Here is a 17,356-nt window from a genome sequence, read left to right on the forward strand (position 1 = left end):
GGATATTGGTCGACATCGTAATTCCATCTTTGCAAGTGGAGATATGCCTCATTGCAGAAACTCCTTCAGTGGAGAAACCAGCGAGAATATCTGGCTCGAGGAAGTTCTTTAAATCCCTCTCAACAACAACTCCTTGTGATGAATTCAAAGTAGCATGAGGTGTGACCTCAAGAGGTATATCCCAAATCCCTTTGAATGCAAGAGGAGTTCACTGTGTTGAGATGTGGACTTTCCACCAATATGTCACCAGGTCGAAACTTCTTCTCTGATTTTGGAGAACCAGCAAGTCCCTCTAGTCCCTTCTGAATGAAAAAGGGACACATTTGCTCTAAAGCAGTGGTTCCCAACCTTTTTTTATGCCCTGCACTCGTAAAAAAATTTAATATGTTCTTGCACCTCTCACAGTAATTATTTATTTAAGAATAAAGGTGAAGGTGGCCAAAATAAATGTTATTTTGCACCCCTTGGGGGTGTGAGCACCCCTGGTTGGGAGCCACTGCCCTAAAGGTTTGTCTGAAAGAGAATGTAGGATAAGAAAATGAGGTACAACAGGTGTTACAGATGTTGAAGATTGCTGCTCAGAATCTTAAAGATGTGGTCATTTACCTATGGACTGTTTTGCACTATTTTATTTAAGTTTTTATTTGGAGGATCCAAAATAAAAAAAGGGGAATTTCGGTGCCCACTGACCCCACCCCACCATGCAGCTCTAAGAGGGGATGCACTACAATGTCAAACAAGGACACTGCAACAATGCCAGGGTTTTGTGAGCACTATACCCAAATACCAGCATCAGATATAATGTCCACAACACCTGTTGAGAACATCCAACACTGGTACTTGGTTGACTCTCGCCCAAGGCTGCCCATCTACAGGAATTCAAGGCCAAAGTGGCATGTCAGGGTTGGACCCCTCAACCACCAGGATCCTCTCCTCCCCTTCACAGGTTGCCATACATGACAAACACATGGGTGGATGTTTAGATCCCAGAGGAAGTAAGCTGTAAAAACAGAACCTTCCCTGGGAGGTCCCCTCACCATCTACAGGAATCCACACTGTGGGGAGGAGAAATGGACAAGATGAAGAAGAACACCCACTAGGGACATTAGGTGAAGTGTTTGAGTGAAGAACAATTGAGAACAAGAGTTCTCAACAATGGATCCAGAGATTATGTAGTTTTGTAGACATCATAAATGAGCATGACCCACAGGGATACGAAATTACATGGAAGCCCAAGTCCCCAAACGAGAGAGAACCTCCCACACAGTAAGAGAAAGAAAAATATGGTATAGGAAACCAATTTAATTCATTTCTCTAGAATGAAGAGTAAAATGCTAGACCCTGCAGACACATGAATAAAAGAAACACCCATGTGAATGAAAAATAAAATGGCTGTGAGATATGACTCCTCCAATATCAATCAATCACCCAAGACACTTTCTATAGGAGGAAAAGAGGATGGCAGGGGTTCTGCCCAGGAACAAGAAAAAAGTAAAACTGTTGTTACTTAGTGTAATTTACAGAAGTTCATGTTTTCACTTCAATTAATTTATGATTCAGTAAATTCTACAGGGTGTTCGGAAAGTCACTGTGCACTTATATATTTATTAACAGACATGTTTCAATATAGAATACAGGAGGTAAATATGAACGACAATTATAAACAATGTTGAAAGGGACCCCCATTGGCATCAATACAGGCTTGGATCCTTCTTATTTTGTTTCTAAACACCGCTATCAGTTGCTGGCTTGAAATAGACTGAATGAATGCTGTTATCGCTGCTTTCAAAACTGCACAGTAACTTTCCGAACACCCTGTGGATGCCCCATTTGGATTTTCATAAATCTAGCATAATTCTGAGCAGAATAATTCAGCTCTCATTCTGAAAGCCAACTCAAGAAACGAAATACTGAGAATATACTGAAATTTATTTTACTGTACATCGTTATTTACAAACTTTTCCATGTAAAGATAGTGTCTACAATTTAGCTTTTTCTTTTAGTTTTTCCAGTTTTTTAATTAGCTATATTATAAATAGCTTTGGAGTCTAGTCACACTGTAACAGTTCCTTTTGCTACTTCTGGTCATGACCTATTTGACAAATGTGTATCTTTAAAAATAACTCTATCATTGTTTTCATTGTAAAAGACTTTTATGTGACTGTAATATTCATGATCACACATCTTCCTGCAGGTTTCCACACCCCATTTAGAGTACAAGAACAATAGTTTCTGAGCAACTGTTTCAACAGCCTGCTTGCAGGAAAGTTCATTGGTACTGCATCCAGTGACTTGACCAGTATGTCTTCATATACTATAGTGTGAGTGCCCATTTCATTCTCGTTCTGCTTGTGGCATTCAAACGTTGAATTGATAGGTAATGGAAGCAATTGATGTGTATGTGGCTTGTGTCACTTTCTAAGCAGAGATGTTTTGTTATTTTCTCATGTATTGTTGTTTGGAGCATGTGATTGGCTATTGCTACAGACCTTTGTGTTCATGGAGTCTCACCTTTACAAGATGTCTCACTTTTCTCACCATGGATGGGTATGACTTGTTGCAGATCATTTTTGCTGGATAGTTCTAGTGCCAGACGTTTAACCACATTGTTTTGATTTCCAGTGTGATTAAGTATAACAGATATCCCAGTCAGAAGTCCCCTGAATACATCTCTACAATTTGAATGTATAAATATTTTGTATCAGTAAAAGATGTTACATATCTTTCCTAAAGTGATTGATTTTAGGTGGCATCAAACTATCTATGAAACACAAAACAATGCAATTTTGATAAAGCCATTCCACCATGACTTTATATCGACTGTGGTTGACAAATGGCATGCTCATTTTATTCGTGACAATTTTGATATAATGTACTCAACTCTGTATTTTTAGATTTAGTCTGTACATTTATTAGTTTAGGAAAGCCTACACAGCATAAACTTAGGTCAAGTTTTATGTCTTATAATAATAGTTTTATACATATGTACATACACACACACACATACATAATCTGCTGAAGTATGATTTTAATGTAACCATTAATAACTATAAGAAAAACTAGTAGGGATATTTTTCAATAACACTATGTTACAAAATTTTTACTTTTTATTGTTCCTGAGCAGAAAATGTTATTTCCCAATTGCTTATGTCTAAAGTAAATGGAAAAGACTTATTTTTCTCTTCAAACTTTGCTTTTGTGACCTGGGAGGAAATAATGAAAACTTGATGGAAGACAATTTTGTGGGCTCATACGTGAAAGTGGTTTACATTACAGTCCCAAATCTCTAAAAACTACTCACTTCTAAACATTTTTGTATAACTTTAGTATAAATACATGTAAATCTTGATTCATATGTTGTTTTATTCAGACCTTATGTAAATGAAAATGTGAAAATTTGCCCGTTTTTACATAAAAAATAGGTTAATTTGTAAATTTCATTATGCAAGTTACAAAAGCAAAGTTTAAAGGGAATAATGGCTATTTTCTGTACTTTTACAACATAAGCAATTAAGTAATAACACATGCTATCCAAGAACAAAATTTGGGTTACATAGTGTAGTTTTGTAACATTGTCTCTTGTGTTGTTATTAGCGTTAAAACAAATCTTCAAACTACAAGTTCGTTCATTAATGTGAACAGACTGTTTTATTTTTTTAAGTCCCTCAAAAGTCTAATTTGGGATATGATTAAAACATTAGAACATAATTTATTAAAAATTTATTAATTATTTCTTGTCCTACATAAGACATTACAATTTTCAGTACTATAATGCAGCAAAAGAATTCCCATCTACTGTTTTAATGCAAGCTACTTAGTATCACTATGTACTTTAAGGTTTATGAAGGAGCATGACAATAAAGTTATGATGTTAGTATCAATAATTCATTTCATAAAATTCACTGTTCCACTTGTTCACTTGAGAGTTTTACAATTAAAAGAATTTGGTATTACATACCTATAACCCCTGATGCTCCTTCTCTCACTTTCTGAATGCTAGGTAGCTGTTTATGTTTTGATTTGATCTTCAATGTTTCAATGATATTGCTGATTTCTTGACGACGTTTTGCCAAACTTTCTAAAAAGTTTTGAACCCTCAGAAGTTCAGTTTCCAAATCTGCTTTGGATATTGATGACATTTCCTAAAATATAATATATAAAAGTGGCATACTATCATTATTTAAGAACATGTAATTAACAAAAAATTTATGTCATTAGGAAATACTCACTTTTAACATATTATATAAAATTATATTATCAATGAGATTAAGTTATAAAACTTTCATGCCATTTCTATTACAAGATTTGCACAAGGACTCAAAATAATCTAATTTTGTGCCCTCTTGAGAAAGTAAACAAAAAAAAGTGTTTGTAAATATATCTTTATTCATCAAAGAAAAAAAAAATCCAAATAAATTACCAACTAATCCATTAAATAATAATGATTAATAATTGTGACATGTGTAATTCAGAAAGACAATCAATTAACAGGATCCAACTATACATCAATATAAATATAATAGTACTGTCTGTTGTATGTCCATTTAACTACTTTCTTACGTATAAATGGATATTCACCAAAATTGGCATGGAGGTTCATTAGGTCCATCCAGAGTCAAATACAAATTTTCAGTTTTACATTTTGTGAATTTTATAAGTGTTTTTGCAGTTGTTACCACTACTGTGACAGCTATGCATTTATACACATACTGCATATTTTGTATCTCATTAAAATAAATTTAAAAACATGATCTTGTATGGATTCAGAAAACTTTTCAAAAGGCCACATTATGCTGAAATTTGTAGAGAATTACTTCGTTTCACTATTTTGATGTACATTACCTTTCTTCTGTGGCTGGCAGTTAAAGCATGTTGTATCTTCTGTCTGAGAACTAGAATTTTGTGCTCTACTTTACAAACTTCTGAGTTTCTCTCCTCAAGTCTCTATGAGAAAAGTACAAAAATAATTTTTCACTATAATTTTAAACAAAAAATAAGGGCTGTAGCATTAATGTAAACTTCTCATATTTTTCCTATACAATAATAGAGAGTCATTCACTAATCGTTTTTTCTTCAAGATTTATATCTTCTACATAAAAGACTAAACTCCTACAAAAAGGTGTACACAATGTATCCTTGCTATAGATGAATACAAATTTTAACTTAAAAAGCTAATTTAACCGAAAAACGTTGCACTTCAAAAAAACGTGTGGCTTGAATGTTTAGTGATAAAGAGTCACTTGTAAATGCCACATTTCACTGACCAATTTTGACTCTATGGCCAAAGTTCACATTTGTTCATCAGCTTGCAAACAAAGTATTGTGAACAAACTACAGCTTGTTATAAAATCCACAGTTTATTATGCTTGCCAGTGGGCAATGCACAGCCCTTACCTGAAACAGATTATGCTTTATACACGTTACTTTTATTAAATGTAAACATTTTCCTACATTTAAAAAAGGATCTCCTATGGATATATATGTAACAGCTTTCCTTGATTTGTGCTGTTTTTTTGTTCACCATTAGCCTTGACAGTATGTATAATACTGACTTGACTATGGATATATATGTAATAGTTTTCCTTGATTTGTGCTGTTTTTTTTTTTTTGTTCACCATTAGCCTTGACAGTCCCACCTAAAACTGCATGTTTACAAGCGGTATATCTGCATTGTAGCATGCAACTGAGCATACAACAAACTTCCACCAATAAGAGTGTGACATACCATCTTAGCACAGCTGTCTTCACCTCAACTCCAGAAAAAAAAAAGCAACTTCCATTCAGGCAACCCAGGCAGAGCACATGTGCAGACCCAGTACACAGCCAACACCATACCACCCATGAACCTCATATCCAGGCAATGGTAGGAAGATGGAATACAAACGTTGTGGGTCAAATCCAAAACCAAATAGAGTTGGGAATTTTTCATCTGATCTGTGGTGGGGTAATGGTCACTACCAACCACATATGTTGGCTGGTCCTATGCCAATCCAACATCAGATTGCTTGGGACTGATAGCCAGGCAGCAGTAGGAATGGAGAAATTAAACAAGAGGGGCACGTTTATGTGACAGATTCATCTAATCCAAACCAGATGACATCAGGAATTTGTTTCTGGTTTACAGTAGAAGAAGGGTGCTTACCTTATACACTGACAGAACACTATCACCCTACTCTTGACTGAATGGAAGCAGTCACAATCAGGAGAAAGCCTCCATGGTTCATTGACTCACAGCTCAGAACTGGTAAAAGACAAGGACACCTCTACATCACTGGAAGATGGGGAATAATGTGGTGGGGTGCCTAATGTGTAATAACATAAGATGGTGCAATATGTGCCCACAAAAACCCCATTTTTAAAGACAGGCCAGTTCTGGGTTTTTCAGCTAGGACTGGAGGGATGGGCAAAGATCCTGACACTGCTCTATTCATGATAGTCCATGAATTAATAAAGTCTAGTGCATGCCTTATTTATGTAGCAAGGAACCCTCTAGTGGTATTTTAGAATACCCCATCTCACAAGTGAGTGTTATAAACCTGTAAGGTCATATGATATAGACTTAAAGTTAGGTATACTCAAACAGGTACCACTTACCACTGAGTAGGATCCAGAGTTGAAGAAATAGGCTAATGTTAAGATATATAAAAGAAACTGTACCCATTCAGAGTTGGTAGTAGGGTAGATTAGACACCAGTTTGCATGAGCTCCTCTAACAGATGATGGAGGTAAAGAGTTGGAAAGAGAGTAAGGTGCCATATTTAGTGAGAAAATTTAAAAATTAATGTGAATCTACATCGAATGAGTAAAGGTTAAATGGATGAGGTGATGTAGCCATTCCTTAAGAGTAATATGAGAAATATCTCAGGGTGACAAAGAGTTTCATGGGAGCTTGAACCACGAAAATGAGCATAACTTTCTGCTTAAGTACGACTTAAGTGAAAGATGGTACTAGAAACAAGAGACTAAATAAAGAGTCAAAGAGGAAGAGTAAGAGCATGGATAACAGTATGCAGGTCCAAATAAGGAAGGAATGCAAAACGAGAAGAATAAAGTTAACAAAACTAACAAAAAAACATAGAAAAGACAGGAAAGGTGAATACATGACAATAATTAGAAAATATGAAAGTATTTGGGGGAGCTGTACAGTAACCAGCTATGGTTGAAAGTGATAATCTTTTTTGAACAGTCAACAAAAAAAATTTGGAAAAAAATGGAAAATAGGAGGAAGGAAATAAAAGCAAATATGACAAACTACAGAATATGCAGTCTTGAACAAGAAAACTGAACAAGAAAGAAAGAAGGCTATATGTAAAGAGAGTCTGGAATGTCTCATAAGAGACTGGACCATACTCATATGTGAAGTCAGATTAACAACACTGGTGAATAAGAGAGGGAGGAGCGAGGTTGAAGAAGTAGGTAAACTGAGAGAAGAAGAGAAAAAGAGGACAGGACTTCTCCTGCACTAGATTTAGTTGGTTGAGTTATCCAGTAAAGAGTTATCAGGAAGACTCGATGTGAAGTGTCCAGAATGAGGGAAAACACGAAAGTGAAGATGATTAGGAGAATAGATACAAAAAAAAACTTGAACCAATCCTAACAGAATGCATTATCAGTTAAAGCTGAGAGAAGATAACAGGGGATAATAAAAAAGGGAAATAGGGTGTTGAGAAGAGTGGCAAAAACAAGAAGAAGAACAGTTTCCAGAGGAAAACAAGATACTACTGTTGGATTGATCCCTTGTCCCTCTGCTGTTCAATCCAGTAGTATCTTGGAGGGCCTTAAGAGACGATTTGCAACAAGATCCAGGGCATCCAGAATAGAACAAACTATAAGATATACTTGACCAAAAAAAGGAGAATAATTGCAAAGAAACAGAAGGGGCAAGACAAAGAGTTTCCATGGTGACTGACAACAGAGAAAACTGCAGAGTTGAATGTATGCATCATTAAGAGATGTCTATGGGACAACATAAAAAAATAAAAAAAATAATGTACTGCCAAAAGTTCTAAAAGATAGATCCAAAGATATTATGTCATGGAACCAAGAACCTGAACACCTGAAGTTGAAACACGTTCCTCATCATTGTCAAGTTGGCATGTGGAAATAGAAGGAGAAATGGTTTGTTGGTTGGTTGGTTGATTTAGTGTTTTAAGCCACAAAGCAGCTTGGCTATCTGCACCAAACATCTTGTGAAAAGTTAAAATTAATGTAAATTTAGTAAAATTCATAAAATAAAATTAAGGTAAAACAAAACAAAGTTTAAAAAACATAAATAGCATAAAACCAATGTTTACATCTAGTCAACAGCGTTAAGACGAAAACTACAGTAATACAAGTTGTGAAGGACTTTCAGTAACATATATGTAATTATTATAACTTGCCAGGAAGACTAACAGGTAAGTACAAAAACCACCATCAGTCACCTGAAGTTGGCCTTTCCAGTCCTGGTTCCTAGTTATTTGATGTTATGGCCATTTTAGAAAAGTAAAGTAATAAAAGATTTAAAAGACTTGTAGCAAAATTTTAATAATAACTTGCCAGGATGACTAAGGGGTAGTTCAAAAGGATAGTTCAAACAGCAGCGTTAGTCACCCGAAGTTGGCCTTTCCAGTCCTGGTTTTGCATTATTTAATGTTACAGCCATTTTTTAATTTCAAATCGAACTAGATGGACAATAATTCTTAAAAGACAACCACATTAAAAAAGGTTTAATGTACAAATTAAAAAACTTAAATGGCATTAAAAATTTTAATGGCCTTTAAAAAATTCAAAACATTACCAAGGTGGACAGTGTCACCATCACCAATAACACTGTATAACGTAATGGACAAACCTTGGGACAGAACATGTTTAAAATGGTGCTGTCACTGAGAGTCATAACAACAGTAAGAAAGTAAAATGTAGCTTATTGTGACTTAAGAGTTACACAAATTACACACTGATGCATCAGTTCCAGATAAAAGAAAACAATGAGTTAAAAACTGTCACCAATTCGTAGTCTAATTAAAACAACTTCCTCTTTTCAATCCTTATGGAAGCAAAATGTACAAAGTCAACATAGTGTTTTATTCGGCAAAGCTTGTTTTCACGTTGCTCACTTCAAGTCGACTGCCAGCTGGCAAGGAGCCGAGTCTTGAATGCAAGACCATAGTCCATGTATGGAACAGGCAGAGTGGTTATAGTGCCGACCAGATAGATTTAGATGCGTTGTCAGCGAGCTTGTTCCAGAGAAGACCAATGTGGCTCAACATCCAGAAAAACAGGACAAAAGTAGATGTTAAAGAGAAATGGGCCAGTCAGTTTTCAATATCGGCAAGAACAGGGTGTGAACCAATGTGAAGTGATTTCAGGGCCAGTAGAGAACTAAGCGAGTCAGTATAAAGAGTGCAGCTAGAATACTGCTTAGCTTCTATGTGATCCAAGGCAAGTGAAATGGCTACAGTTCAGCAGCAAACACAGAAGCTATAGAGGGGATTCTGCATGTAACCACTGAACCACAACAAACCATAGCAAAGCCCACACAGTCACCTGATTTGGAACCATCTGTGTAAATAGGAATGGAAGGATGCTTCAGAAGACGTTCAGCAAATAGCTGACAGTATTTCCAATTGGGAGTGTCTGCTTTTCTCAGATGAAAGAAAGATAGGTCACAATTGGGAACTGTAAGAAGCCATGGTGGGATGAGCTGACCAGTGGATAAAGCAATGTTATCCAAGTACAGATGAATTCATTCAACTGTGCCTGTATACAAAGGCCAAAAGGAGCAATGTCAAATTGTTTGTTCTGAAAAAGTATGGCCCACTGAGGAAGAAAAACACAACCCGAAGTGGGATACTTTGGTAAGAAATGAAGTTTCGAAGCATATAGTAAAGACAGTTGCAAAAAAGTTTCATGAGACTATATGTACAAGCTCTGAACTGGGGAAGTGCAGGAAGCCCCAGTGTAGAGCCAAAGTCCTTGATGATGAATGGCATCCAGCATCTTTAAGGCCAAGAGTCTGGCAGAGCCATAGACCAGTGATCCATAGCCAAGTTTCGATTGAATAAGAGCACGATATATCTTAAGCATAGAACATCGATCTGCTCCCAAAGTGGTGGAAGAGAGGATACGGAGGATCTTCAGTGCTCTTGTACATTTGACCTGTAGCTGCTTGATGTATAGTATAAAGGTCAGCTTACAGTCAAAGATAAGCCCCAAGAACTTTGTCTCAGGGACCACAGGCAGCACAACTTCACAGATATGGAGTTCAGGATCAGGGTGAATACCCTATTGGCAGCAAAAGTGCTGGCAAACAGTTTTACACAGAAAGAAGTTAAAGCCGTTTGCTGTGGTACACTTCAGTAAATGATTAAGGGCAGACTTTAGCTACCACTCAGTATACCTAGAGCCCATTTGCAACAGTGAGAGGGAGTTGTTCAGTAATGGAAGTGAGGAAGAAGCAGAAGAGCTAGATACTCAGCAAAAGCTTTCACCTAGAGTATAGGTGATGCTCCAGGTATCAGCTACTTTCTGGCCGTCAATGAGCAAGATCGAGAGGGAGAAAGAATTATATTGCCCACTGACCTTTTGAATCTCGTCCCATATGACTTTGGGACTGGTGGTAGAAGATATGCCAGTTGTGAACTTAATCCAAGATTCCTTCTGGCTTTGATGTCTTAAGCTGCTTGCATAATACAGTCAGTTACTGCTGCTACACAATCTTCTATTGATGGCTTACAGACAATGGCAGGATCAAGTTCTATGAGAGCAGTGAAAGAGGGCCAGTTTTTTGTGATCCAGCTTACACCAGGGTACATGGGTCAGGTGGCATTGACCACGGCCAGTCTCTCTCAAAACTACAGGAAAATGATCACTGCCTCGTTGATTATTGTCAACTCTCCATGAAAAATGGGAGAATAATGAAGGTGAGCGAAGTGAAAGATCATTAGCAGTAAAGGACTGACTAGGTGCATGAAATTAAGTAGAAGAAACAGTAATGAAAAGAGAAAGATTGTGATCAGAGAGCATACCCTCTACAGAGTGACCCCTCCCTATCAATATCAGCACTTTCCCAGAGGTGATGATGTCCATTAAAGTACCCCAGAATTAAAAAGGAAGAAGGCAATTGTTCAATGAGAGCATCAAGGTCTGATTGGTCATATGTCTCTCCAGGCAACAGGTAGAGAGAACAAACAGCGATGGTATGACCCAAGGAATCATGGATGGCTACAGCCTCCGAGGGTGTGTCGAGTAGCAAAGACAGGGTGGGCACATGCTGATCAACCAACAGTGCCACCCTTCCATGCACTCCTCCATCACACAGACTGTCATTTCTGTACAACGAATCCCATCCAAAGGTGACTATATCTGCAGGTTTCAGAAATGTTTCCTGTAAGCAAAGACATACAGGATGGTAGGAAGCAAGCCAGGTAAGAATGTAAACCTGGACAGTTCCATTGCATCAAGGTGGCCATTTTGACTTACGTGTAGGCAAATTGGGTGAAGACACCTTCTGTTTACAACTACGTCTTTTTTCCTTACTGTCTTTATTCGAGAGTGGTCTATCGACCTCCATGGATCCTGTCGTGGGTCGATTGGGCAGGTCTTTTCTCTCTGCACTCCCACTGTAGTTGTGGAATGAAATGCAGCAGCATACATCTGAGATGTAGTGGTGGACAGCAACTTTCGAACCTCAGGATAATTAATGTTATGAATCGTTTTCAAACACTGCACCTCTTTTTCTTCCAACCAGTAGGATGGGTGAAAGCTATTGCGATTGATGCAATGAGGGTCCGTTTCACACTCATAGGCATCATGGTCCTTGCCACTGCAACAAACACATGTCAAGGAACCACAACATGATTTTATTGAGTGACCGAACCACTGACGCTGTAAACATCTGAGAGGGTTTGGAATGTATGGCTGCACCCTGCAGTTAAGATAACCTGCCTTGACGATGAGAGGTGGATGTGGTGATGTAACCGTCAGAACAAGGATATTGGTCAGCATCATAATTCCATCTTTGCGAGTAGAGGATATGCCTCATTGCAGAAACTCCTTCAGTGGAGAAACCAGCGAGAATCTCTGGCTCGAGGATGTCCTTTAAATCCCTCTCAACAATAACTCCTTGTGATGAATTCAAAGTAGCATAAGGTGTGACCTCAAGAGGTATATCCCCAGTTGCCTTTGAATGCAAGAGGAGTTCACTGTGTTGAGATGTGGATGTTTCCACCAATATGTCAACAGACTGAAGCTTCTTTACTGACTTTGGAAAGCCAGCAAGTCCCTTGAGTCCCTTCTGAATGAAAGAGAGACACATTTGCGTAGGATAAGAAAATGAGGTACAACATGTGTTACAAATGTTGAAGATTGCTGCTCAGAATCTTAAAGACGTGGTCATTTATCTATGGACTGGTTTTGCACTATTTTACTTAAGTTTTTATTTGAAGGATCCAAACTAAAAAAGGGAAATTTCGGTGCCCACTGACCCTACCCACCATGCATCCCTAAGAGGGGATGCACTACAATGTCAAACAATGCCAGGGTTTTGTGAGCACTATACCCAAACACCAACATCAGATACAATGTCCACAACACCTGTTGAGAACATCCAACACTGGTACTTGGTTGACCCTAGTGCAAGTGGACCAGCCGACTGACCCTAGGGGGGCCACTCCAAGGCAGTCAGTCTACAGGAATTCAAGGCCAAAGTGGCACGTTAGGGTTAGACTCTTCAACCACTAGGATCCTCTCCTCCCCTGCACTGGTTGTCACACACAGCAAACACGTTGGTTGATGTTTAGATCCCAGAGGAGGTAAGCTGAAAGAACAGAACCTTCCCTGTGTGGTCCCAGGGAAAGAGAAATGGACAAGATGAAAAAGAACACCCACTAGGGACATTAGGTGAAGTGTTTGAGTAAAAAAGGAGGAAAAAAGAACGACTGAGGACAAGAGTTCTCAAGAATGGATCCAGAGACCATGCAGTCCATTGTAAACATCATAAAGTAACATGACCCACAGGGATATTAAAGTGCATGGAAGCTCACATCCCCAAAAGAGAAGGAAAAATATGGTATAGGAAACCAATTAATTCATTCCTAGAGAATGAAGAGTAAAATGCTAGACCCAACAGACACACGAACAAAAGAAACACCCATGTGAATGAAAAACAAAATGGCTGTGAAATGTGACTCCTTCAATATCAATCAATCACCAAAGACACCTTCCAAAGGAGGAAAAGAGGATAGCAGTAGAAAACGTGTTAGGACAAAGCTAAATGAGAAAATAATCTTCTGAAATATTGATAATCTAAAATCCAGGAGAAACAACAGCACAGGATGATTAATTCCCTATGAGAAAGCAAAGAAAAAAGAGAAACTGACTGAGATATGAAAGATGTAAGACTCAACACCTATCTACAGATTCCTTTGGAATCATGAAAAGATTGGAAGAAAAACCTGGAATAGGATGAGGACCAACATTTTCAAGGAACACTGCTAGCACGAAACATGTTCCCTTGGAGGATATAAAATAATGAGAACTGGAGACACTGGAGAAGGAGAGAAACAAAATGAAGGTTAAGGTTCTATTACTGAAATTCCAGTATACAACAATTAGCTTCAAAAGGAGGAAAAAGTCCATAAACCAAATGAAACAAGCCAAGACTGACAACATCAAAATATATGAGTGGTGAAAGGATATATGGGGAGAGGAATGGAAAATGGTAACAGAAAGAGAAGAGGAAGACAGGAGACAGAGAAGCAAGGAGCATGAGAGAGAAAGTAAACAAAGACAAGGCACAACATTGGTATACAGCCCCAACATATAACCCCAGAGATGCAAGCATACCAGTAAAATCATACAGGGAGATGAAAGGAGCCAGAATGAGGCATATAAAATATAAGACAGGAAGGAGAAAGTGAATCATAAGATTACTCTGCCCCAACCAACTGTAGGAAAAGAGTAGGTATCATATCAAAACTACAACTCTATGAATGATCTATACATACAGGTTTTATTACGTAAGCTTCCCATGGTTAAAGTTACATGCTACAAATAATATGTCACTATGTGACATAGTGCCATACCATAGCACTTTGTGACAACAGACTACGAATGTACGACAACTCTCTTTCAATAACACGTTGTTGTTTTCTAAGTTTCTCCATCTCAATTGGATTATCCCAGTTCAGCTCATTCAGTTTCTCTTGAACTGTATTCAAAGACTGTTCTAACATTTCCTAACAAAAGCAAAAACAATAGTAATTAGATTAACAATATATTTTTATTCCATAGACAATACAGTGTAAGTAACAAATTTACATTAGATGACAAATCCCCAAAATAAAATGCTTATGTAGCTATCCATAAACTACAGCATACGTATGAATACAATTACTGATTCTGTATTATTATTAGTTTTCTGTTCAAATAGAAAATCATATAAACGCATTTTTACAATAAAAGTTTATACTACCATGGAAATATCATTTTCTGAATATTTCCTTGCAAATTTCTATTTTTATAATCTTACAAAAAATACATGTTCACAGTAAATGTTTGTGACCTGCTGGCAATAAATGTCAACAATAAATAGCATACAGTCCACTTGTATTAAAATAATATATTCAAAACAAGTAAAATGTATGTACAAGAAATCATTATACTATTGGTTATTACAGTTGTATCCAGAGCTTTAAATAACCAACTTTTTTTTTCTTGTCAAAGTCTACACAGATAGGTTCAATTACTTCACAACACTTTTTAACAAGACAAAATATTCTTTTCTGTCTCTGTTCTTACAATATAAGCTGTGATGCTTTCACTTTAGAGATCATCACTATATATTCTTTATAGCTAAAGTCATAGTCACTCTGTTTAGTTTCACTTCTTTAAACTTTACTTTCACTAACTTACTTATTTGTACTACAACTGGTTACCTATTTATATACATATATGTTGCTCGACTGAGGCCTAAAACTTTCTACAAACTATAAAATGTTGTGATGCAACAAAACTCACATAAAACAAAGAACAAAATTTGGAAGGTTCAAGTGACATGATGTCATTTCACAACAACTTAACTACACAACAAATGATTTATAAACAGTTTCTTTATCAAACCTCTAATTAATTGTCACTTCCAAAAATACTCACTTTAACACTTGTGCTTTATATCTATCTAAATCAAAACTCCCATATTAAATTTAAATGAAACCGTCATGTATATCTATTAGCATGATATATGTATACAATTTATAACATGAACTCTAGCATTCTGCTCACAAAATATACTGCTGTTTCATTTTATGTTACTTCATAACTGAAACCAAAACTAAAACTTAATATCAATATTGTTGTTTCTTAAACTTTGCACAAAATTACTCATTAGCTATCTGAGAACATCCTTACTTTCTAAGTGACAGACAAGAGAGAATACAGCTAAGCAATACCACCCACTGCCAAATCATGGATTCCTCTACTTGAAAAGTGGAGTCTGACTCCTTCTTACAACAAACACACAGGTAATAAGGAATGAACCCCAAATCTTCTGGCAAGCTACCAGCATAGTAATAAACTTGTACCTTTAGTATACAAAAAGATGTGAATGAACCAAATACAATGAAACAAGCATACATCAAATTTTTCACATAATAGTTTAAACAGCTTAATTATTACAAACACTTTTTAATTAAAAATAATTACAGTAATGAACTTAAACTATTTAGTAAATAACCTAAAATTTTACCTTATTGTTCTGAAGAGAAGCAAAGTGAGAAGATTCTTCTTGGACCAAAGAATCAAGTTGATAAAGACGACTTAGCTTCTCCTGTTGAAAATAATTCCTAAAAATGTTTATTAAGGAATTCTTCTTCAAACACATTTTAATATTTATTTGTAGTTAACCTGTTGAAAAGTGCACATTTTGATAAATTTGAGTGACTTTAATTTTTTTCTCTTAATTCTCTACAACTTGAGAATTCTTCAGATATGTTTTATGCAAATATACATCTTTATGTCATCATTTAAAGTTTATTTATTGTTAAGCATAAGTTTTCCAAGTTAGTTCAGGGTGTCTATAGATTACTATAGTTAAATAGAATGAGAACTGCATAAGATAAACATTTTCAGTTTGTGGTATAATGCAAATTAGCTCTTAAGTTCGTATATGGCCCACAATGCCATTAGTACACCTCAACATTTCTAGAGAAATCACCACAACTGTACTGATTATACGGGCATGCAGCAATGCTATGTCCAGTACCTTCATCTTATAGACAAACCTCCTTCATACACCCTCTACTAAAGTAATTGTAAAAAACAACTTCAAATATCATTCTCAAACATGCCACAAACTGCAACCACGTTTACTTGATGGAGTTCTTATTCTATTAAATTCAAAAATTTGCTTAGTAATTTATGATTTTATTTCACTGTTACTGATTCATTTAACATTTATACTTCAAAATTAAGTTTTCTCTTTCAAAATGTACAAGATTTATAAGATTTATTACAATAAAGTTTAAAGTAAGATCTGGAAGTGTATATTTGGTTATTTTAATGATTGCTTACAAAGTTTTAAAGCTACTGAAGCTATTCATTTCTTTAAAGATATATTCATAACATTTATATTCTGAAGGGATAATTTTCAGTTCTATGATACTCTGAAGTAGGTTTGCAAAAATCTGTTTTCTGTGGCTATAGGGATACCAAATTCAAATATAAAAATATGCATGTAAACCATATTAGTATATTTTATACTCAAGTGGTCTTTTAAAACTTCAATTAGAGAGAAAATGAAAAATAAATATAATAAGTGACAAAAACACGTTACCTCAAGGCCTTCACTGTCAATCATGATCATTTCAACTCCTTCTATCTCACCTCGCAATTTTTGACATTCTTGAAGATGATGAGCAAATTCCAGCATTTTCTCAGATGGTATATACTTTTCTATTCCAACCCTTTCCTGCATAAATGTAAAGATGTATGATCCTTTTAAACTCCTAAAATTATTAATTTAAAAAAAGAGATAACAAGCTGAATTTAAATCACAAAATAAATACAAAATTAAAACTATTGATACACTTAGCAATTTGTGGTCAAAATTGAATACATCATTCAACTGATAACGTAAGCTTTGGATAATTAACAAGCTTATTTTAAATTTCTAAACTGCTTTAATAATAAATACCATTACCAATACTCACAATTTGGCAATACCATCAGTACTAATAATTATGGTTTAACAATACTGCCATTACTAATACTTCCAAATCCCCAGTGTAACATTAGTGATACAATTTAACAATACTACTATTATTCTGTTCTTAATACTTAAAATTCAACAATAGCAAAATTATTAATGTTTATAAAT

At 36.0% G+C, this 17,356-nt stretch overlaps 1 protein-coding gene across 2 annotated transcripts in view; it reads right to left on the reverse strand.

Annotated features, from left to right (window-relative positions):
• LOC143235066 (uncharacterized) overlaps positions 1–17,356 on the reverse strand; it is a 107,887-nt gene that overhangs the window by 29,009 nt on the left and 61,522 nt on the right. For both annotated transcript variants that reach the window (XR_013018911.1, XM_076472840.1), the window contains exons 13-17: positions 16,814–16,948; positions 15,728–15,808; positions 14,067–14,219; positions 4,843–4,944; positions 3,959–4,142 (exon numbers count right to left, since the gene is read on the reverse strand). Coding sequence is in view for 1 of the 2 variants with exons in the window: in XM_076472840.1 (XP_076328955.1) it covers positions 3,959–4,142; positions 4,843–4,944; positions 14,067–14,219; positions 15,728–15,808; positions 16,814–16,948 (655 nt within the window). In the remaining variant the exon portion in view is untranslated. The remainder of the gene's footprint in view (positions 1–3,958; positions 4,143–4,842; positions 4,945–14,066; positions 14,220–15,727; positions 15,809–16,813; positions 16,949–17,356) is intronic.

Source organism: Tachypleus tridentatus, chromosome 12, assembly GCF_004210375.1.
Source record: "Tachypleus tridentatus isolate NWPU-2018 chromosome 12, ASM421037v1, whole genome shotgun sequence".
NCBI classification, from domain to species: Eukaryota; Metazoa; Arthropoda; class Merostomata; order Xiphosura; family Limulidae; genus Tachypleus; species Tachypleus tridentatus.